This window comes from Schistocerca americana, chromosome 2 (assembly GCF_021461395.2).
Source record: "Schistocerca americana isolate TAMUIC-IGC-003095 chromosome 2, iqSchAmer2.1, whole genome shotgun sequence".
Classification (NCBI taxonomy): Eukaryota; Metazoa; Arthropoda; class Insecta; order Orthoptera; family Acrididae; genus Schistocerca; species Schistocerca americana.
This window is the reverse complement of record NC_060120.1, coordinates 827097075-827122381: the sequence shown is the minus strand read 5'-3', so window position 1 is coordinate 827122381 and position 25307 is coordinate 827097075. Positions and strand designations below refer to the sequence as shown.

At 41.2% G+C, this 25307-nt stretch overlaps 1 protein-coding gene across 1 annotated transcript in view; it reads right to left on the bottom strand.

Annotated features, from left to right (window-relative positions):
- LOC124595455 (UDP-glucose:glycoprotein glucosyltransferase) overlaps positions 1 to 25307 on the bottom strand; it is a 127611-nt gene that overhangs the window by 20669 nt on the left and 81635 nt on the right. Inside the window, exons 16-19 of the mRNA XM_047134202.1 lie at positions 22679 to 22864; positions 3182 to 3391; positions 2682 to 2906; positions 19 to 186 (exon numbers count right to left, since the gene is read on the bottom strand). Of these exons, the coding sequence (XP_046990158.1) occupies positions 19 to 186; positions 2682 to 2906; positions 3182 to 3391; positions 22679 to 22864 (789 nt within the window). The remainder of the gene's footprint in view (positions 1 to 18; positions 187 to 2681; positions 2907 to 3181; positions 3392 to 22678; positions 22865 to 25307) is intronic.

The window sequence follows — 25307 nt, the reverse complement described above, 5'->3', positions numbered from 1 at the left end:
AATGGTAAGCTATACAACCTTGTTATTGAATTCCATATTCCAGAATTCTGATCATCTTCAGCGAGCAAGTCCATGTGCTGTTTTCCTGGTTTCTTCGAAACTTTTAATTTGATGACATGACTACGGAATGAGCTAATTAAGACTTTTATGTCCTCAGAATCAGCAGGAGTATCTGTTCCCTCATGACTGCAAGGCAATAAAAACATTAACATAGTTAAAAATATAATTGTATTCAAAATACAATAAAGTAGCCACTGAATCACACAATTCAAATAAAGTGTTATGAAACTGCAGCTGGCCCATGTTTAGTAGCTGATGTACTATATTCCAGTTCTTGTTTTTGTGGGTATTCAGTATCCAGTAACTTCAGTATAGAGTGAATGGTACCATTCCATTAACCCCCCCCCCCCCCCCATACTTTTTCGTACAGTCCCAGTACTACACCTAGACACAACAGACCCATTCTGTTGTGCTGTCCAGACCACAGCAGCAAAACAAAGTAGCTCTGTGTGTGTGTGTGTGTGTGTGTGTGTGTGTGTGTGTGTGTGTGTGTGGGCGCGCGTGTGCCGTTGCGCGTGCCGTTGTGCGTGTGTGTGTGTGTGTGTGTGTGTGTGTGTGTGTGTGTGTGTGTGTGTGTGTGTGCGCGCGCGCGCGCAGTGGTGGTGGTGGTGGTGGTGGTGGTGGTGGTGGAGAGATGGAAAGGGAGGATGGGGAGTGAGGTGAGTTTATAATCTGAATTTTTATGTATCCTATGGCTGCATCACGAGATGTGTGCTGATCAGAGGGATGAAGGGCTTAGTAAGAAGAAAGTGCAATGTGTGCATGCAGAACACAAGCAGTTATGTCCCAGTGACAAACATCAGTCGGCAGTGTTGGTAGTTCAGGCTGTAATGTTGGAGCTACCTGACATGCCTACAAGTTGCAGAGACTTGTTCTGGTGCATGGATGGTATCAGTTTGTAATTATACACATCTACTATAAGGTGACTGGTTACCATAGGTCATTCAAAGTTTGCGGTGCACCTTTGGCTTTTCATACAATATTCACAGTACAATAAACTGAGAAAGAACCCAAATATTTGGTAAATTTTTAATTCTGCTGAAAAAGATACTAATATTAAAGTTTCTAGATGATGTAATGACAATTCTGCAAGTTTCTCACCACATCATGGTGTACCACTTACATATATGAGTAGAAGCTAAGTACAAGTGCCAAGAGTAAAACAGCTTTCCCACATGTTTCTACTCATTTTGCCTTTTAAACTGATTCATTATAAGAATCTCTCTGTTGATGTCCAAAGTTTTTTCATATGAGAATAAATTAACAGATTACGACAGGATTTCAATTACACATGTCAATGCCAAAAACAGTGTTTGCTCCTCTGGGCAAGATGTCCCTCGGAACGGCATAAGTGTCATCAATACAACTGGTCATTCTACTACTGTATTTATATCAGTACTGAATAACAGACCACTGAATATTACAAAACTGGAGCTACAACTTTCTTGATAGGGAGTTCAAACCTACCTATCTCGATAAGATTTCAAAGTGGTGCGGAGATTGACAACTTGCTTTAAATGTTCAGAAATATAAAATTTTGTGCTTCACAAAGAGAAAAAATGTAGTATCCTATCACTGTAACATCAATGAGACACCGCTGGAATCAGCCAAGTCATACAAATACCTGGATGTGACAGTTTGCAAGGATATGAAATGGTGTGACCACATAGGTTCAATTGTGGGTAAAACAGGTGGTGGACTTCGGTTTGGTAGAATACTGGGGAAGTGCAACCAATCTACAAAGGAGACTGCGTACAAATCACTCATGCGTCCAGTTCCAGAAAACTGTTCAAGTGTGTGGGATCCATACCAGATAGGACTAGCATAGGATAATGAATGTACAGAGAGAAGGGCACCACAAATCGTCACAGGTTTGTTCAAACCGTGATAGAGTGTCACAGAGATACTAAAGGAACTGAACTGGAAGACGCTTGAAGATAGTTTATGTCTATCCCAACAAAGTCTATTAACAAAGTTTCAGAACTGGCTTTAAATTATGATTCTAGTTATATACTACATCCCGCTACGTATCACTCAAATAGGGATCATGAAGATAAGATTAGAATAATTACTGCATGCACACAGGCGTCCAAACAATCATTCTTCCCACACTCCATACGTAAATGGAACAGGAAGAAACACTTATAACTGGTGCAATGTGATGTACCCTCTGCCATGCACCTCACAGTGGTTTGCAGAGCGTAGCTGTAGGTAATTTCTTAATGTGTAAGCATGCCATGTGCCTACCTTAAGTACTATGTTGAAGAATGTCACTAGAAGGTGAGGAAGTGGCAAATGCTTTCATTCGGTTGTACAGTGCAGATTTATTTGTGCTTTCGTCATTGGAACACAACACATTTAACGTGAACTGTATGCTGCTACATCTCTCCATTACGTGTGAATTCTAAAATGGTTTCCACCACCAAAAGTCAAACTATCTCAATCCTGATTAAGTGCTACTGAATCACTGAGCCTCAATTGCCCTGGTCCAAGGCCCTGGGATTTCAAGTATTAGATTCAAACTGTATCTTCCTACAGTTAGAAAGTAATGTTTCTTTGTAAGTATAAGAAAACAAGACTACAACTACTAATAACTCATTACATTACAGAAATTAACGTACCTTACTATGTCGAATATATCTGCTGAGCGACCTTGACGGAGTCTCAGAATCCACGCTCCAGGGTTAGCTTTCAATTGAAAATAGCCCAAGTTAGCCATAACTATTGTATCCACAGCTACAGGTTGTGTCTCTGTGCCCAACGTAATCTGCAGACCCCTTGGTGGGTTCCCCAAAATGGCATCAAAACAATGGCCCTCCAGTAGCAGATATTCCAGTTCAAATTCACTGCAACGTAAACATCCAGTCACATAATAAGCTACCACAAATTACTAACTTCTAAAATAAGACAACATATTGTAAAATAATTTTCATAACCACTAAAAAAATTGACATTGAGATCCATTTTGCAGACAAGAGAAAGACAGTGTACACATTGAGTAATGACGCATTAACAGAAACTTTTCTGGCCATTTGGCACAGAACATCATTCATGTACTGTTAAATTCTAATTTAACTTATTTGTTATTATTTACATTAATTCTGAAAGAGATTTTATTTACCTGTGCACACCACTTCCAACATCATCCAGACGAATATTATCAAGATCATATGGACTGCGCACCACCTCAACCAACCAGTTTTCTGGTACGTGCATGTTCTGAGTTAGAAGAACACTAGTTGGCATGTTGTTGAAACGAGCTATCGGGCCAGCAGACATCTGACCATCTGGACCAAACTGAATTTCTGGTTCCAACACAAATCGATAAAAACTGGGAAAAAAAAGAAAATAAATCACAGTAACACACATCTGCTGATTCTGAAATATTTTACTGTCAAATATTTCAGGTATAAAGGAGACCACTAACTGAATAGCAGAAGCTTTGAGTCGTGAACACACACAAAAATGAAGGAAGGTTGCAAGCTTTTAGATACAGACATGAAAATTTGTGTGTGCACACCCATCCACGAATGTACCCTCAAACCTATGCAATTACATTGTGTGAGGTGAACACACAGTGCCGGGATTTCAGTTTGGCAGATGGATTGGAATGAGGAGTTGTCAGAGGTGGGGTAGGTAGAGGGAGAAACAGGCAAGAAGTGAGATGAGGGGTTGGGAAGGGGTAGCTAGTGGTTCACAGGGAGATAGCCGGTGTGCATAATACAAATGTGGGGAGAGAGGCAGCAGACCCACAGGCTAGGAGAGTAACACAGAGGCACCGGAGCCAGTGAGTTTGTGTATTGCTCAATGACTATGACATGGAGGTGTGGATGAAGTGGGTTAGCAGATATTAGGATCAGGAGGTTTGTGGAAACAAAGGATGTGGTGTAAGGATAACTCCCATCCCACTTTTACTTCTTTCTCCGTCTAGCTTCATCATCCCACAACCCCAGTATTGTGTGTTCAGCCAGCACAATATAGCTGCACAGGTGTGTGTGTGTGTGTGTGTGTGTGTGTGTGTGTGTGTGTGTGTGTGTGTGTGTGTGTGTGAGGGGGGGGGGGGGGGGGGGGGACATGTGCATGTCCAAACATCCAACAACAATTATGCTACTACAATGAAGATACATATATGCTCTTATAATGCAATATCCTACTATGTAACTTGTCTGAAGTAGTTTAAAGAAAAATCTAAATGAGAATAGTCAGACACCACTCCCATTTTTAAGTACAGCATTTTATCGATACACTTCTAAATTTCACACTGTTATTCACTTTAAGAATAATAAACAATGAAATACTTCACCATTACAATGCAGTTTTAATTATGCTGTTGTGCCACCTTTCTCAGTAACACCGGTTTTAAATCAAATTTCAAACAAAATGGAGAAACAAAGACTGCCCCAATTTTCCTTTAAACATTGGCACATAATTTTTTGATTACTGTAAAGTTTAGCTGTGTCTGCTGCAATTTTAATGGAACATATTAGGATTCTTTCTTTTTTCCTGAATCCAGCTATGCCAGTTGCAAGTCTGAGACCTTATTTCGCAACTGATGGGGAAGGAAGTGTGGGCGGAAGATAAACCTCTTCTTAAGGCACCTGCAGCAGAGAAGGTGGAATTTGGTAAGGCATCAGTGGTGGAGCGGGCAAATCTGTACTCTGTACTCCAGAGAAGCACCTACAAAAAGCATCTTACTCCAAATAGCGAGTGGCCTAATTTAAACCTGGTGTAAGATATACAATGCTTGGTGACAGGTCGGTCGAGCAATTATTGTCACAACTCATGGGTCACTCGCCCAAGTTACATTACTGGAAAATATCAGGTCATCCTCCAGAAGCAATGTGCAATGGTCTCACCTGGTCAACGTGAGATCATCCACAAATGATGTTGGCTAAAGGACTGAACCCAAAATAAATTATTACATATTTCTGCTTGGAATATTGGAACTTTGTCAGTCCACATTCGTGAGCTGGCAGAAATCCTAACATCTCAAGTCAATGTAGCCTGCCTACAAGAGAGACAATGGAAAGGACAGAAATGCAGATATGCTTGGGAAGGGTATAAATTGATCTATCATGGAACAACTAACAACCAAGGAGTTGCTGTTGTAGTGAATGAAAAACTCCACAACAAAATATCACTTGTACATACATACTCTCACATTTGTAGTCACTGACCCCCCAACCAATTGAAGTCACATCTCTTCTGCATACATCCCACAGATAGGATGTAATGAGACAGCTAGAGACACATTCTGGAATGGTGTTGTGACATGCAATGAAGAAGACCTGTTTACACTCCCATTGATTCTGCTTATACTGATTACATTTTGCCACTGTTTAATAATTATGTACTAGTGTAGCTTAAGCTGAGCTTGATGTGATGCTGCCAGGTACACACAGAAGTGACAGACAGACATAGTTGTGGACACACAAAGTAAAAGGAAAAGTCCACACAAAAAAGCAGCTTTGAAACAGTTACAAATTTCCCAGAGTGAGAAGAATCTTCAGAATTATCACCAAGGAGGAGACAAAAGTAGTCATTGCAGAGGCCGAAGCAAATCACCACCAATATTTGTACAACCGGCTAACAATAAGGAGACAAAATCATCTACTGACTGGCCTGAGCACTATGTAGAACAGGTCTGGATGTAGAACACTACAAGTGTGAAAAAGATAAGAATAGTCAGCTGTTCCACGACGTCAAGAGGATTCTGGGATGTTGGTGAGGGTATTTCAGTGAGATATCTAATACTGAACTTCCTCACCCACCAATACCAAAAGGGAATGTAACAACTAGGTCAGTTCCACCTACCACAGCAGAAGTAGTCAAAGCTGTTATTTGTAACATGAAGAATGGAAAGGATCCAGGGCCAGACAACCTTCTTGCAGACATGGAGAACTAAGAGACCTAGCGGCAAAGCGATCCCCTAGGTGGCAAAATTCAACTCTAATCAGTTACTGCAGCTACATACCACAGATCGGTCATCTAGCACCACAGCATCTGTTTCTAAGGGCAAGGGTGACCCTGCTGAATGTTACGAACTACCATGCAATCCAGCTCCTCTTCCACACTTTAAATATATTCGAGTGTATCCTTGACAACAGGCTGTGGACCATAATCAGATCTCACTAAACCAATATGGGTTTGTAAAGGAATGTGGCATCAAAAATGCAATTTTTGCTGCATTTCAGCTGAAAGAGAAATCCTGCGAGAAAAGGCGGTCACCACACTTTCTCATTTTGACCTTGACACAGCGTTCGTTTGAGAACTATATCAGATGATTTGATATGATCTTCATGATCACCAAGTTTCAAAAACTAACATAAACTGGATAACAATGCTGTAGAATAGCACCAGGAGCCAGCTGCACTGCGCTACAGGTCTAGCAGCTTTCATATGACAGTTGGTGTTCATCACAGCTCAATTAACTCCACCTCCATTGCTCTCTTACTGTAATGGGTACCACAATGTGCTGATGACGCAGTGCTTGTGGCACATACCTGGAAGGAACTTCAAACTCAAGTCAACACATGGTATGAGGTGTCTGCAAAGATTTGGCCTCCGTTTGAACATCCACAAGACTGAGTACCTCAAAATGATTCCATCTCCTGGAATTGTACATTATTAAAACAGCTCCTGTCACCAAGGTGGATACACTTTGATACCTAGGTTCCCAACTACAGAGTGACAGCTATGTGAATGAGGACGTGTGATAAAGAATCAAAGCTACATGGATGCGATTCAGAGGTGTCACTGATGTTCTTGGAATAAGTAGAAGCCTATCTACCTAAAATTAAAGATATATCACACAGTGGTGAGGCCAGTTGCTTTATATAATAGTGAGTGTTGGCCCACACCTAGAAGTGCTGAGTACTCATTACACCTCGCCAAAATGTGGATACTGAGAAGACCATTAGGCATTTCTCTGCCTGACCATATAAACAACAAGTCAATAAAGGCCTTCCCCTTGATGGGTGGAGTATTATCAAAAGAAAACACAGTTCCATACTAGCAAATGATGCAACATGAACAAAACTGAATTCATGGGAAAACATTAAATATGGTGTGAAGAAGCTTCAGTGCTTGGCCCATTCTTGTTCTGGGTCTCCATAAATGATTTATCTGGGGCATTAAATAATTCTCCAAAAAACTGTGATGTTTACTGATGACACATGAATATTGATAAAAGGGCCGAACGCATGCACCAGATATAGATAAGTAATAGTGGAAAATTCTTACAAGTGGTTCACAGCCAGCAACTTAAACCTCAGTCTTACAAAAACTCATTGTGCCATTGCACATAAATCAATAATTGTGACAGATAACATAATCTACTCACCAAGCGGCGGCAGGAGAAAAACACACACAAATAAATTTTGTGAAAGCTTTGGGAGCCAGAGGCTCCTTCTGGTAGAAGAGTTGAAGTGGAAGGAGGAGGGGTAAAAAACCTGAGAGCTGAAAGGTGGAAGACAGGGTAATATGCAAGACAGAGATTATTGTTAAAACATTGTGCACAACTTAATAAGAGTGAAAAGCTAAGTGCATTGTATGTAACAGAGGTGGGAAGAGGGACAGTGAAGAAAATGAAAGATGTAGAAAACTAAAATGGAGTGAAGAAGTTACGTGAAGAAACACTGAGACGGAAGGAATTAACATAAATTAAGGCCAAGTGGGTGGTGAGAACCAAGCACATGTTGTTGCACTAGCTCCCACCCACTGAGTTCTGAGAAACTGGCATCTGGGGGAAGAATCCAAATGGCATGTGTGATGAAACAGGCACTGAGGTCACAACTGTCATGTTGTAGAGCATGCTTTGCAACAGGATATTGAGTGTTTCCAGAATACACCTTCTGCCTATGCCCATCATTGTGCTCCCAGCAGACAAAGAATCTACTGCTGTGGTACTTGACTGACAGGAGTACAAGTATGTTGGTGAAGGTCTACGCCAGTTGTATGACACCTCTACATACAGCATCTGCCATCAAGATCCCATCCCTGTGAGTCAAACTGACCTACAGTCCCTCCTGAAAACCTCAGGCACCTCAGAAGGACCAACACCTCAATCCACAGAACTTCTCACCCCACCCAAACCATGCACCCCCAGCTTTTACTTTCTTCCTAAGATCCACTGAACCAATCAACCTGGCCGTTCTATAGTTGCTGGCTTCAAAGCACCCTACGAACATACATCTGCCTTAGTTGATCAACACCTGCAACCCATAGTACAAAGACTTCCCTCCTACATCAAAAATACCAACCATTTCCAAGATCATCTGAAATCTGTGCCTGTCCCTCTCCCACCACACACCTTGCTTGTCATTGTTGATGCCATTTTCTTCCATACCAACATCCCCATGTACATTGTCTGTCTGCTGCTACTGAACATTTCCTCAGTCATCATCCAACTGATTCCAAACCTATGACATCCTTCCCACTCACTTAATAAACTTTATATTTCCCAACAATTACTTCACCCTTGAGGGGGACACCTACAAACAGGTCAGGGGTATGGCCATAAGAACCAGGATGGCTCCTTCCTGTGACAATCTTTTCATGGGTCACTTGGAGAGGGCTTTGTTGGGCTCCATAAACCTTCAGTCCTTGGTTTGGTTTAAAAACACTGATGACGTCTTTGCCATATGGACTCTTGGCGAGACTGACGTGTTATAATTCCTGGAATCTCTAAATACCTTCTTCCAATTAAATTTCACATGATGCTATTCAGAATCTCATGCCATTTTCTATCATGTTGACCTCATCCTCACTGGAGGCCAGCTACGCACCTCTGTCCATATTAAACCTACTGACAAACAACAGTACTTACATTTTGTTAGTTGCCATCCTCTCCATATCAAACATTCCCTCCCATACAGCCTTGGCATTTGAGGCAAACATTTCTGTTCAGATGCAGACTCTTTGCATCGATACATTCTCACCGCAGCCTTCACTGGACTTAAGTACCCCATTAGCCAAGTTCAAAAGTAGATTTTCCGGGCCATCACATGCAATCCTAGTACTGCTGCTCTGTCCATAAAACAACTTTGGAGCACACCACTTGTCACTCAGTATTATCCTGGTCTTGGATGTATTAATCAGCTACTTTGACAAGGCCATGGCTTTCTAAAATCATGCCCTGAAATGAGATCCATTCTGTTTCAGATTTTGCCCACCACACCTAGAATAGCTTTTCGTCTCCCTCCCAATCTCTGCAATATCTTTGTCAGACCCCATGCTGCTCATCCATATCCTTACTCTATGGCTCCTACCCCTGTGACTGTCCCCACTGCAAGATTTGCCCTATCCAACCTCCTACCACCACCCACACCAGCCCTGTAACTTGTAAAACACATACTATCAAAGGGAGGGCCACCTGTGAAGCAACACTTGTCATATACCAGTTGTTAGGTAAACATTGCACAGCCTTTTACATCGGTTTGACTACCACTCAGTTGTCAATTCAGATGGATCAGCATAGGCAGAGTGTGTATACCAGCAACACACAATATCCTGTTGCAGAGCATGCTCTACAATATGACAGTCCTGACCTCAATGGCTGTTTGTCCACATGCACCATCTGGATTCTTCCTCCAGACACCAGTTTCTAAGAACTCCACAGGTAGGGACTAGCATTAAAACACATCCTTGGTTCTCACCACCCACCTGGACTTAATTTACATTAATTTCTTCCAGCTTAGCGTTTTTTCACAGCGACCACTCCTTTCTTCATTCCATTTGTTTTCTACATCATTCATTTTCTGACCTCTCTCTTTTTCGCCAACCCCCCTCCCATCTCTGTTACATACAACGCACTAGCTTTTCACTCTTATTAACTCATGCATAATGTTTCAGCAGTAATCTCTGTCTTGCATAATACTATGTCTTCCACCTTTAAGCTCTCAGGTTTTCAAATCTCATCCCATACAGTCTCCAACAATCAGTCTTTCCTTCTCATCCCGTCTCTGACCTAGGATTCTGGATGACTTTTCCGAAATGTATCCCTTTTTCTCAATCTCTCCAGTCCTTTTCCTTCAACCACTCTTTCTTCCCCTTCAAAAGCTTACATAAGTGGAATTTGTGTGTGTGTGTGTGTGTGTGTGTGTGTGTGTGTGTGTGTGTGTGTGTGTGTGTGTGTGCACGCGCTTCCTCCAGCTGCCGATTGGTGAGTAGATTGTTTTATTTACATTACATTTATTTACATTACATTGTCAAAAACTGATTATTCTGATCCACAATAGCTGAATTTGTATCCTTTATCTATATTACTGCAGTTGAGTTGTTGGACCTTTTTCAAACAAAAACAAAACTACAAGAAATACAGATTAATGAGCATACACTGGATGACAAGTGAGAAGTTCTTCAGCTTCCAGATCAATAATAAACTGAAGTGTTGCAACCATGTGGATAATGTTCCCAAAAAGTTCCATCCTGCCCACTTTGCACTTGGCAAACTCACTAAGTTGTATCAACCTGCAGACAGGATCACTAGCACACTTTCACCCAATATTGTCCTATCTTGTAACATTCTAGAGCATTGCAGTTACAGTGAAAAGTATTTACTCTACAGAATCATGTAATAAGAACACAGTGGAAAGTTGACAACCGAACTTCTTGTTTCACAGCCTCTTTAGGGGCCTTAGGTTTTGTTTTGTTTTATTTTGTTGTAGGGCAGAAAAACAACCACAGACATACACACCCATGTAAAAATGATAGAACACGAAGACAAAAAAGGGGTTAAAAATGACTACATGTTAAGCCCAATCAGCGGAAGGAAACACAGCTAAAAACGAAGACTTAGAGAAAAGTCCATAAAATACACCAGAGAGACAATGGAGGTCTTTTGTCACATTGCTACAACGGATAAAAAGTAAACGCAGTGGATTGTATTGAGATGGCGTAAGATGGACAGACGTGCAGATGCATAAATGAAACACCCATAGTCTAGTTTTGAATGGACATAGGACCGTTAGAAACAGAGGAGAGTGATCCGGTCAGTTCCCCAGGAAGTACCGCCGAGGACATGTAGGACACTGAGGAATCGCTTATGGCGTACGACATGCAGGAGGACCAAGAAAGTTTTCGATCGAACATGAGCCCCAGGAATTTCATAGTTTCAAAGAGGGGAAGACCAACAGGCCCAAGATGTAAAGACGGTGGAAGAAACCAATTGTGCTACCAGAAAGTCTTACAAACAGTTTTTGTCAGTGGATAAGCGAAAGCCATTGTCGATGTTCCACATGTAAAGATGATAAAGACAATGCTGAAGACACCGCTCAAGGAGTCAAGTCCATGGAGAACTGCAATAGATGGCAAAATCGTTAACAAAAAGGGAGCCTGATATGCCCGGCGGGAGACAGGCCTTAACATGGTTAATGGTGATAGCAAAGACGAGGACACTCAGGATGGAACCCTAAGGCACATTGTTCGTCTAAATAAAGTTGTGTGGCAAACCAGAACCCACACATACGTTGAAAACTCGGTCTTTTAAAAATTCCTGAAGAAAATAGGGTAGGCGGCAATGAAAGTCCCACATGTAGAGAGAATGGAGGATACCAGTTTATTTATTTATTTATTTATTGTTCCGTGGGACCAAATTAAGGAGAAGTCTCCATGGTCATGGAACGAGTCAATACATGAAATTATAACACGATATTACAAACAGATAAAATGAAATATAAAAAAACATATTCAGGTGACAAGTCGTAAGTTTAAATGAAGAAAATCAACAATGTAACACTGGAATTTGCTTAATTTTTTAGCTCTTCTAGGAGCTCCTCGACAGAATAGAAGGAGTGAGCCATGAGGAAACTCTTCAGTTTAGACTTAAAAGAGTTTGGGCTACTGCTAAGATTTTTGAGTTCTTGTGGTAGCTTATTGAAAATGGATGCAGCAGAATACTGCACTCCTTTCTGCACAAGAGTCAAGGAAGTGCATTCTACATGCAGATTTGATTTCTGCCTAGTATTAACTGAGTGAAAGCTGCTAACTCTTGGGAATAGGCTAATATTGCTAACAACAAACGACATTAAAGAAAATAGATACTGTGAGGGCAATGTCAGAATTCCCAGATTTTTGAATAGGGGTCGACAAGAGGTTCTCGAACTTACAGCACATATAGCTCGAACAGCCCGTTTTTGAGCCAAAAATACCCTTTTTGAATCAGAAGAATTACCCCAAAAAATAATACCATACGACATAAGCGTACGAAAATATGCGAAGTAGACTACTTTTCGTGTTGAAGTGCCACTTATTTCAGATACTGTTCTAATGGTAAATAAAGCAGCATTTAGCTTCTGAACAAGATCCTGAACATGGGCTTTCCACAACAGCTTACTATCTATCCGAACACCTAGGAACTTGAACTGTTCCGTCTTGCTTATAATATGCCTATTCTGTCTGATCAAAATATCGGTTCTTGTTGAATTGTGAGTTAGAAACTGTAAAAACTGAGTCTTACTGTGATTTAGCATCAAATTATTTCCCACAAGCCACGAACTTATTTCATGAACTACATTATTTGTTACTGTTTCAATATTACACACAAGATCCTTCACTATCAAGCTGGTGTCATCAGCAAACAGAAATATTTTTGAATCACCTGTAATACTAGAAGGCATATCATTTATATAAATAAGAAACAGCAGTGGCCCCAGCACCGACCCTTGGGGAACGCCCCACTTAACAGTGCCCCATTGGGACTGAACATCACTACCACTCTCAATATTGCAGAGAATTACCCTCTGCTTTCTGTTCTTAAAGTAAGAGGCGAACCAATTGTAAGCTACTCCCCTTACTGAATAATGGTCCAACTTCTGCAGTAATATTTTGTGGTCAACACAGTCAAAAGCCTTCGTTAAAGCAATGAAAACACCTAGCGTTCGCAACCTTTTATTTAATCCGTCCTAAACCTCACAGAGAAAAGAGAATATAGCATTTTCAGTTGTTAAACCATTTCTAAAACCAAACTGAATATTTGACAGCAAATTATGTGAATTTAAATGCTCCAGTAACCTTGTATATACAACCTTCTCGATAACTTTAGCAAACACCGATGGCATAGAAATAGGTCTAAAATTGTCAACATTATCAATGTCTCCCTTTTTATAAAGTGGCTTCACTACCGAGTACTTCAATCGGTCAGGAAACCGACCACTCCTAAAGGAAAAGTTACAGATATGGCTGAGAACTGGGCTAACATACATAGAACAATACTTCAGTATTCTGCTAGATACCCCGTCATATCCATGAGAGTTCTTTGTCTTTAGTGATTTAATTATTAACTCAATCTCCCTCTTGTCAGTATCACGGAGGAGCATTTCAGGTAACAGTCTCGGAACACTTTTTTCTAAGATCGTTATATGATTCCCTGTTGGGACTATGTTTCTATTTAGTTCACCTGCTATATTCAGAAAGTGATTATTAAATACTGTACATATATGCGACTTATCAGTAACACGGACATTCCCACTATGCACTGATTCTATATCCTCGACCTGTCTCTGCAGACCAGCAACTTCTTTACGACTGACCACATGGTTTTAATTTTATCCTGAGACTTAGCTATTCTATCTGCATACCACATACTTTTTGCCTTCCTAATAACAGTTTTAAGCACCTTACAATACTGTTTGTAATGGGCTGCTGCATTTAGATTTTGACTGTTTCTAATGTTTTGATATAATTGCCACTTTGTTCTACAAGATATTCTTATCCCTCTAGTCAGCCACCCAGGCTGCCTGTTTGTGCTAGTACCCTGTTTTAAACGTTCTAACGGAAAGCAACTTTCAAAGAGCATGAGGAAAGTCTTGAGAAAGGCATTATATTTATCGTCTACTGTATCAGCGCTATAAACATCTTGCCACTCTTGTTCCTTTATAAGGTTTACAAAGGTCTCTACAGCAACTGGATCAGCTTTCCTGAAGAGCTGATGACTATATTTAACACGTATTGCAGCACAAAAATCTTTTAAAGTTAAAATTTGTGCATCATGATCTGAAAGGCCATTCACCTTTTTGCTAACAGAATGCCCTTCTAGTAATGAGGAATGAACAAAAATGTTGTCTATGGTTGTTCTACCGTTCCCTTGCACTCTCGTTGGAAAGAACACGGTTTGCATAAGATTATACGAATTAAAGAGGTCTACCAGCATCCTCTTCCTTGCACAATCACTTATACAATTAATATTGAAGTCACCACATATAACTAACTTTTTGTATTTCCTATAAAGTGAACCAAGAACCTCCTCTAGCTTTAGCAAAAATGTTGTGAAATCAGAGTCTGGGGATCTATAAATAACAACAGTTAGAAGTTTAGCTCCGTTAAATTTAACCACACCTACACAACATTCAAACACCTTTTCAGTGCAGTACTTTGAAACATCAACTGACTCAAATGGGATGCCGTTTTTCACATACATGGCTACTCCCCACACCGCAAAGAGCTCCTCGAAAAGCTGGCAGCCAACCTGTATCCTGGTAAGTGTCTTAGGTTTTCTCCAAATAAAAAAACATGGCCACAGACTGGTACTTCCAAGGAAAACCATTCATGACATTGGTTGACAAAGTGATGAGAAGATCAACTGCAGAAAGGTGTGCTCAAAATCCACACTGTGCAGTGGCTTAGTAAATTGCGAGACTCAAGCCACCATACCAGACGGGCATGAATTGTACATTCCATCACCTTGGAGACACAGATGGGGAGAGAAATGGGGTGATAACTAGAAGGAAGGTGTTAGTCCTTACCGGGGTTAGGTATGGGTACGACAGTGGCTTCACACCCGTGTCTGGGAAACATGCCCTCTGCCCAAATGTAATTGTATGTATGAAGGAGAAAGTGCTTGCCTGCAAGAGAAAGGTTCTGCAAAACCTGAATGTGAACACTGTCTGGCCGTGGAGGATCGGGATGAAGTGGGAGCACGATCCAGTTCCCTCGAAGTAAAGGCGGCATTGTAGCACTCACAATTCTGAGAAGAGGAGGGTATCACCTAAGTCTCCTCCACTCGTTTCTGATGGAGGAGCAGAGTTATAGTGCGAGGAGATCAAAATCTCTGCAAAATGGTGGCCCAAGGTATTGGAGATAGCAACAGGGTCCACTATGACATCATCCGCTATGGTCAGGCAAGAAATTGGAGAATGGACCTTGGCCCCAGAGAGCCACCAGAGTTTGGCCCACACAACAGAAGAGGGAGTGGAACAGTTTAAAAAAGTAATTCATGAAATCCAGCTAGCTTTTCTGCTATCCTGAAGAATGCGATGGCACTGTGCATGCAACTGTTTATAATGAATGCAGTTTGTCATATTAGGTAAACTTAAAAATGCGGAGAGTACATCTCCATGTGCGAACTGCGTTGTGGCACACCTCAGTCCACCAAGGGACCGGGACATGGCTGAGGAATGGAATGGAATGTTCTGTGGCAGTAAGGATAACATTTGTAATACATTCTACCTGTTCATCACAACTGGGGAAACGTTGTTCGTCAAAGCTTGCTAAGGAGGAGTAAAGCCCCCAGTCAGCCTTAGAAAGCTGCTATTTGGATGTGCACATAGGTGGGTTAGAAGTCAGCAAATGGATAGCACAAGGGAAACTGTCACTTGAGTAAGTGTCAGAGAGAATGAAACCCCTCAAGATGACTGGCAAGCTGGGTAGTGCAGAAGGAAAGGCCCAAATGGGAATCAGTGTGTGTGGAGAATGAAAGGAACGTGGGTGCTCCCGTGATAGGACAAGGTCTGTCAAGAGGGCACCTCTCTGACAAGTTCTGGGAGAACCCCAAAGAAGACATGTGCATTAAAGTCGCAGAGCAGCTGAAAGGGTTGAGGGAGTTGCCCATAAGCTGGAGGAAGTCTGCCCTGGTGACACCGAATGAAGGGGGTATGTAAATGGTACAAAGGGAAAAAGTGAAGTGAGGAAGGAAAATGTGGACTGCAACAGCTTAAAGCCCGGTAGTCAGGGAGATGGTTTGACTATGAACGTCATCCGAGATGAGCAGCATGACATTGGAATGGCATCCACATGTGGAAGGTCAGAGCAGACCAGAAAGAAATGCAAAAGTTCTAAGCAGTCAAGAGGATGCAATTTTGTATCCTGGAGGCTGAGAGCAAGCAGATGCTGCAATTTCAAGAGGATCCATAATTCCTCTCTGTTGGAACTAAGGCTGAAAGTTCCATTGGAGGAGAGTCATGACCAGGAAAGAGGAGGAGGGAAAATATGGATAGGTGTCACCTCAGCGGCTGCCAAGTGTCAGCCTTCACAGACTCACTGTTACTGGGTACAGAGGCAGAAGGATTCTCCTCCATGAGATCCACAGAGGTGTCAGCATTCTCACTCTCTGTCTGTCTGTCTGTGTCTGTCTGTCTGCAGAGTCCAGAGCAGAAAAACAGGTGGCGGTGCACACCAGAGAGACGGAGATCAGCTGGGTGAGAGCATCACCTGATGACACCATCGAAGAGGCCCTCCAAGTTGGCAGAGGAGAAATCTGTTTGCCTTTTTCCATTTCTTGAAGCCTTTTCAGTTGGCAGAGAAAGACTCAGATGTTTTTTGGCTGGAGGGACGCAAAAAGTCTTACAGGAATATTCCTTCTGTCCTTCCCAGCCAACCCATTGTGTAGCAGGTGACTGCCCTGTGAGGCGAAAGTTTGGCGGCTTGTTGCACAGCTGGAGGAGGAGATATGGACGCTACCATGACACTGGGTGATTTTACAACCAATGTGCTGAATTTGAGGTCACATGTCTGCGTACCTAGTCCTTCATGGAGCGAGATGTAGCACGAACAATACTGTAAGTGCGGGATGGTAGAATGCAGGGTTTCCGACTAGCCAACAACTTGCGAGTGACAGGATAAGGCACTTTTTCCTTCACCTGAATCTCCTGGATGGCCTGCTCATCAGGATACTTGGGGCAACCACAGTAGGAGGCTACATGGTTGCCACTGCAATTGATACAGTGGGGAGGAGGTGGAACATCACCCCATGAGCATCCCTACCACAGATTATACATTTGGTCAGGAGTCGACAAGGCATTTAAGTGTATTTGTAATGATGATACTGGTAGCAGCGCACTGGGTTCAGATTGTACAGTTGGACTGTGATAACTTCACAGCTTGCTTTGATATTTGATGGAAGCACCACCCAATCAAAAGTGAGAAAAAGAGTGCGTGTGGGCACTAAGGATGCATTTACCTTTTTCACCACCCAATGGACTCAATGACACACTGATCAGAGAGGTACGTTTGAATTTCTGCCTCGGTCAGACCACTGAGCGGCCTAGCATAAATAACACCACAGGAAGAATTCAGCATTCGACGGGCCTTGACACGAACAGGATAGCCACGGAGGAGCGAAGCTGTGAGCAGTTGTTGTGCTTGAGAATCATAAGTGTCTCCAAAAGCAAAGTGCCATTGTGTAAACAAGAGCAGGATTTCACAATTGCATGATGGAAACCTTTCTGAATAATAAATGGATTTACTGTAGCAAAGGACTGACCATCTTCAGTACGTGAAACCATTAGGAACCGTGGTACAGCTGGGAGGGTCTTTGAATCATGAGCCTCATTCCATTTATGTTTAGTATATGTTGACTTAAGATGATGATTAGCTCATTGCGAGAAAATCCCCCCACAATTGCCAGTGTTTCCAATAGCGCACTCCTTCCAACTGGGGGCACCCCCTTAGAGGGTGGTGCACCCATTTTAGGTGATTGTTCACACCTCAGGTCACACCTCCCGAATGCCTGACAGAGGGACCAATCAGCAATTTGGGAAGTTAGCAGCTCAGGTAATCACCCCTCCCTGGGCCTGACCTGTACCAGAGTGTATGTCCGAATCCTACCTGTCAACCCGGGACTGGGAATTGTGCATTACCCAATCACCTGTTACGTGTCAGATGCATGGACCAACTCTCAGGAGCGCACAGGGAGGAAGAAGAGAAAGAGGAACCTCAAATGTCGAAGCAGAGGAAGGATAGGAGAAGGGGAACAAAGAAAGAAGAAAAGAATGAAAAACAGTGAGAGACTGTTCTGACATTGGCTACGGAAAATTGAGAACATTCCCAAAAACATCCCAGACATCTTCCCCATGGGAGGGCAAAAAGAATAGCAAGAGGATAGACATGCAGCATGGAAGAGAAAAGATGATGCCAAGGCTGGGGCCCTGTGATAGCCAAGCATGAACCCACCATAGAGCATCGAGACCCTTGGGGAGGGACCTTAGGTGCCAGTACACAAACACTCATCACCATACTTGTGGTTAGTGACTGAATTTAGGATTAACTCTGCAATTCACAACCAAAATACTAGAACTATATATAATTTTCATGTAGACTATGCATCACTCTCCGCGATTCAAAATGGACTTTTACATTCCAGTGCCAAGGTCTGTCAAAAATTGCTGGTGGGCAGCAGATATGAAATTAGAAAACCCCTAATCTTCAAAAACAAAGTAAAAGAATTTCCCATTAGCCACTCCTACAATTTATCAGAATATTTCGACTGTGAGAAATTCCAGTATTTGTATTAGATAAAAAATCTACTCACCAAGCGGTAGCAGGAGAACACACATACAAAAAGGTTTAAATTTTACAAGCTTCCATAGACAGTGGCTCTTTCTTCTGGAGGAAGAGTTGAATGGGAAGGAAGAGGGGTGAAGGAAAAGAACTGGAGGCGTTTGGGAAAAGGGGTACAGTTCAGAAAACTCACCCAGAAGGAAGAAAGACTGCCTTTCCTTCTCATCCTATCCAGTAAGTCTCCTCTGACTCATGGTTCTGGGTGACTTTTCTGAACTGTATCCATTTTCCTAAACCTCTCCAGTCCTTTCCTTATCCCCTCTTCCTTCTCATTCAACTCTTCTGCCAGGAGGAGGAGCTCTGAAAGCTTGTAAAAGTTAAAGCTTGTAAAAGTTAAACCTTCTTGTGCATGTTTTCTCCTGCCGCCACTTGGTGAGTAGATTTTTTTTATCTATACATTTACATTACATCACCAATAATTGATTAATTTTATTGTTACAATATTTGTATTAGGTAGATCTTGACTTTGCCAGTATACAGATAGTCAATAGTGGTATGTCTAAAGTTGTATAAATGTTTTGTTTTAAGTATGGGATTAAAACAGCAGCTACACACATATAAAGTAATCTAGAGGTAATTCCCATAATTATCAGTAACCATAATTTGTTGTTAGTATATTTTATGGAAATAGGTTGGTTGGTTCTGCCTGTTGATGTGCAGGATGTCCACAATGTCAGAGTCTCAATGGTTTATTATACCAGTTTAATTTAGGCATTTACTACAAATTTTACATCAAATTGAAGGTAAACTAACCTAGATTTTCTTACAAATGTTCATTATGTGTGCCTTCAGTTATACCGCACACATCCAACCTGAAATCCAATTCTTCTCACACTTTGATTAATAGCAATAGTCTCCTCAATTCTGTGTCAATTCTAGCAAATCATTAGGTAGTGCCACAATGTAGGTGCGATCTTTTATAAAGCTCCAGTGGAAAAGATCGCATGGCATGAGACTAGGTGAATGTGGAGGACAATGGGAAAGAGCTTTGTATTACTGGTTGTTATGACTAACCTAAAGGTCAGGAACTTTGATGATCAACCACACCGACACAAAAAGATGCCAAAGAGAGGGACTCCATCTTGTTACCAAAATTTTTGGAGGTTCACCTTCTAATTGGGGAAAGAACCATTCTTGCAACATATCCAGATAATCCACTCATTATGGTAGCTTCAGCAAAAAGAAAGGTCTATACATTTGACATCGGGAAACAGTGCAGAAAAAGTTTAATTTTGGGGATTGATATTTTATGATTTATCGAGGATATCCTGACCCCCTCCCCTCCCCCCATACAAACACTTTGGTATTTACCTTCTCACATAGATGAAATGTCACCTCATCATTACACCTAACACAATCAAGGAAGTCATCTTCCGACTGCGACACTTCACTTTCAAAGTTGTAATGTACACCATAGTCATCTAGCTTTTAAGTATGTACTAACTGTAACCAGTATGGACACTTCTGTAAATGTTTTTCTTAAAGCCTTCCGCACTGTTATCTTTGGCAACTGGAGTTCAAGACTTGCTTTCCAAACTGACTTCCAGAACTATGGGCACAGGTTGTTCTGACATGCTCAACATCCTCTTCAGGTACTTTCGGTCATCCCATGCTTTTTCCTTTACTCACACATCTGGTCATTTTGAATTGACTATATCACTGGCAGATGTTTATTCCACAAAGTGGGATCAAAATTAAACTTTAAATGAAACTGAACCGAAATTACAGACTCACATATAGCAAACTGCAGAACACAAAACACTTTATGCTCAGGAGTTGCCATTTTGCATATCTCGCATTGTGGCACTGCAAGTGGGGAAACACAAAGCGGTAGTTGCGCATTGGCTTATCTAAAACTGTGAGTTACTCTTCAATTGTAACCCTGAACCAACACACTACAATGCTGACAGTTGATACTATTAACTGGGACATTCTTTTCTGGATGCCCTGTAGAACTTCACTAGTTCCATACACCCAAAGGCTCTCTTTCACCATGGAATTTACAGGATACAAAGTGTGACTGAATGAATAAACGAAATAATTTTGCGAGTGGTTTTCTAAAATCAGACATTTGGTGAGCCGTATTCTCTCTTCATTGTCCATACAGACAAATTTTCATCACAGTGACAGACAATCAAGATTTAACACGAGTTCAAAATGTTCCCAATGAGCATTCTGGGTGTTACTCTGAGAGACCATCTATGTAATATGTACATATGGCTATGAAGCAAATAAAGGCATGCCCCACAACTAATTACCATTGAATCTATTGTAAAAGGTACAAAGACAAAAATTTTTCATATTTATGAACATATATGCATGTGACAAATATGACTGATTGAAGGGCTCCAATACAAATATCAAAGCAGTTTCATCCTGATGCAGTCAGTGGGATAGTTTTGGACTAATTATGTGGGTTCTACAGAAGGAAACATTCAAAACCTTTGGTTAGTATGTCTGGCCATGCATCATACAGCAGCAGAAAGTGCACATCAAGAGTGTATAAAGGTGGCTTGTGGTGTGGATCTGCCATTGATAAAACTGGTTTGAAATTGGAATATCCCTTGAACCTAGACTTGTACACAAAAGAAGTACATGGGCTCACATTCTACAAATGCTACACTATGAGCCTATGCAAAGCTGATTTGCACATACGAAATGTTTTGTGACATTGTCTCACAGCCATATGTAACAATTGCACAAACAGAGGCAGTGGATAGTGAACTAGTTCATATCAGCTGTAAAACAGTCAGATGTTTTAATGGTGATTATGTGTACATAGTCTTTATAACTGCTTCCCTTTACTGAAAATAACAACCAGCAAACACTGGACTAGGGTCATGTTAGAGAGTACTGTATGGCAAAATTGGTAGCATGTGAAGTTTAGTGATTCACTCCATTTATATCTAGATGCAGATGACCAGCAAGTCCACAGGTGAAAGCACCTTTCCTAATTTTTTTTTTTTATTATTATTATTATTATTATTAGCTCCATACTGATGAACGACCATGTATTATGGAGCGGCATATCATACAGTTATACTGAGGTGATAGAATATACAAAATATCTGCTAATGTCTCATGTTCTTGACCAAAACTTCTTTCCAGCATGACAACACCTAATACCACAACACAACTTTCATATTATATAAAGTGATAGTGGCAAGCCACAACCGCTATGTGATGGCCACATGAACATTTAAACTATCTTAGAAAGATAATTTATGGGCGGAAACTGCACACATCCTGTGCAATGTAACATCACCACCACCACATATCAACTTCTTCCTGCGTTATTCCCTTTGTAAAAAGGATGGGAAGTATAGAGAAATCCTGAGAAATTGTCCCAAAGTCACAGACTAAATGAGACAACAGAACAATAATACACAGAAATACACTATGAAAATTACAAAGGAGATTTTATTGTTATAATGAAAAACTCAATCTTTATCACAAAACAGAAAATAATTTCAGTGTATAAAGATTATGGGGTGTCTCTTTCAGTGATCCTCAGGGATGCTGAGTGGAGCCTACTGTATACCACAAGGCACAATTATCAATTATGAGAGAATTGACAATTGTGCCTTCTGGAATACAATTCAGCTCATCTCAGCACCTCCACAGATTACTGAAGGGGACGTCTTATGGTCTGAAAATGATCTATATAGGTTGTATTCTGCCACCACAAATAAATTACCTTCTATTTTGCAACCAAGACTGGTTTTTTCACTATAATTGAATTTCGATCACTGTTATTCCAAATACCTTGTCAAAAAATCATTATTTTATTGTTAATTTAAGTCTTGTCACGTCTTCTCTTTTACCTCAAGTCATTTCAGTTTTATAGTCAAGTCATCTGTAAAGTATCTTTCACAATTTATATCCTTATTGGACAGAATGTAAAGGTTCTGACAGTTTGGATGACTTACCTATTGAGCATCTGTCAAGCTGATGCTGTGAAAGCAGTTTTCTTTATCCTTTAGTAGTTTAACATCATTTTAGATTATTCATTTTCTTAGATTAAGTATTAACTAACATTGTGTGAAAATTAATGATCCATACTAACCTTTTGAGTGGCATATCACTGTTCTTCTCAACACAATTAAGGTACACCTTAATATTGCAGTTCAGGACTTCATAGAGGATGGAGAGGATTGGGCCCACTTTTTGGGCTCCGCGAGACACTGGATCAACAACCACAGCAATTTCAAAGACTGGTTCAGATGCAGAACGAGGAGGTAGTTTCAGAACACTGCAAACAATAAACACACTCATACACAGTTTATTTCAATGAGGCAAACCACACTGAACATTAAACAAAACATCACCAGCAGAGACCAACTATATCTACTACAGTATCAACATCTGTATTTTCTTTGCAGAGTGTAATATTATTATTGTGATATTGTTGACAGTTTTCCTTGTTTGGCCCCAAATGGAAATGTGAAAAGAACTCCTTTGCCTTGGCATAAATGATATACTTCAGTAAATTCTGCAACTTGTATAGAACTTTGTAAAATATTTTCTTGCTTTTCCTCAATAGAACATACGCAACAGAAATGTTTTAGACTGCTGACAACAAACCACCTGGCCTTGCTGACACTGTCAGCAAAAGGACAACAATGAGCAATCTTGATAGAAGTGCAAAAAACAGTCATTACTAAAACCTGGAAATCTATATAAAAATCTAGGAATTACAATGACAGAAATTTCTGGATGGAATAATATGTAAAATAAAGGGAAATCAACTACTCACCTATAACTGGTTGATGTGTAGTGCACAGAAACACGCAACAGGAAATAGTATTTACTCTAGCTTTCAACCACTTGATCTTTCTTTAATGGAAATACCCACATTTTCACACACACACACACACACACACACACACACACACACACACACACTGCTCCAAGTCTCACCGCACCCACTGGTGTGTGTGTGTGTGTGTGTGTGTGTGTGTGTGTGTGTGTGTGTGTGTGTGTAGAGAGAGAAAGAGTAAGAGCTTGAAAGCTAGTGTAAACACTATTTTCTGCTGCATGTGTCTATGTGCTACACATCAGCTGGCTTTAGAAGTGAGTGGTTGTCTTACTTTATTTATATATACACTACTGGCCATTAAAATTGATACACCAAGAAGAAACGCAGATGATAAACGGGTATTCATTGGACAAATATATTATACTAGAACTGACATGTGATTACATTTACACGCAACTTGGGTACATGCATCCTGCGAAATCAGTACCCAGAACAACCACCTCTGGCCGTAATAACAACCTTGATACGCCTGGGCATTCAGTCAAACAGAGTTTGGATGGCGTATAAAGGTACAGCTGCCCATGCAGCTTCAACACGATACCACAGTTGATCAAGAGTAGTGACTAGCATATTGTGACGAGCAAGCTGATCGGCCACCATTGACCAGATGTTTTCAGTTGGTGAGACATCTAGAGAATGTGCTGGCCAGGGCAGCAGTCTAACATTTTCTGTATCCAGAAAGGCCCATACAGGACCTGCAACATGTGGTCGTGCATTATCCTGCTGAAATGTAGGGTTTCGCAGGGATCGAATGAAGGGTAGAGCCACGGGTCTTAACACATCTGAAATGTAATGTCCACTATTCAAAGTGCCATCAATGCGAACAAGAGATGACTGAGACGTGTAACCAATGGCACCCCATACCGTCACACCGAGTGATACGCCAGTATGGCGATGACAAATACATGCTTCCAATGTGTGTTCACCACGATGTCGCCAAACACGGATGCGATCATTATTATGCTGTAAACAGAACCTGAATTCATCCGAAAAAATGACGTTTTGCTATTCGTGCATCCAGGTTGGTCATTGAGTACACCATCGCAGGTGCTCCTGTCTGTGATGCAGCGTCCAGGGTAACTGCAGCCATGGTCTCCGAGCTGATAGAGCATGCTGCTGCAAACGTAGTCGAACTGTTCGTGCAGATGCTTGTCGTCTTGCAAACGTCCCCATCTGTTGACTGAGGGATTGAGATGTGGCTGCACGATCCACTACAGCCATGCGGCTAAGATGCCTGTCATTTAGACTACTAGTGATACGAGGCTGTTGGGATCCAGCACAGCTTTCTGTATTACCCTCCTGAACCCACCGATTCCATAATCTGCTAACAGTCATTGAATCTTGACCAACGCGAGTAGAAATGTCGCGATACGATAAACCGCAATCGCGATAGGCTACAATCCGACCTTTATCAAAGTCTGAAACGTGATGGAACGCATTTCTCCTCCTTACACGAGGCATCACAACAACGTTTCACCAGGCAACGCCGGTCAGCTGCTGTTTGTGTATGAGAAATCGGTTGGAAACTTTCCTCATGTCAGCACGTTGTAGGTGTCACCACCGGCGCCAACCTTGTGTGAATGCTCTGAAAAGCTAATCATTTGCATATCACAGCATCTTCTTCCTATCGGTTAAATTTCATGTTGGTAGCACGTCATCTTCGTGGTGTAGCAATTGTAATGGCCAGTAGTGTAAATGGTCAGGAATGGTTTTTAAGTCTGCCAAAGAGGATAAGCATTCACTAACACACAAACTGCAACATGCATAAAGGAGTTGTGGACAACGGTTAAATTTACTATCCTTCACATCCTCAGTAAATGGATTCCAAATAGCATGATAATAGCCCATTTTGGTTTTAACAAAATTCATAAAATCC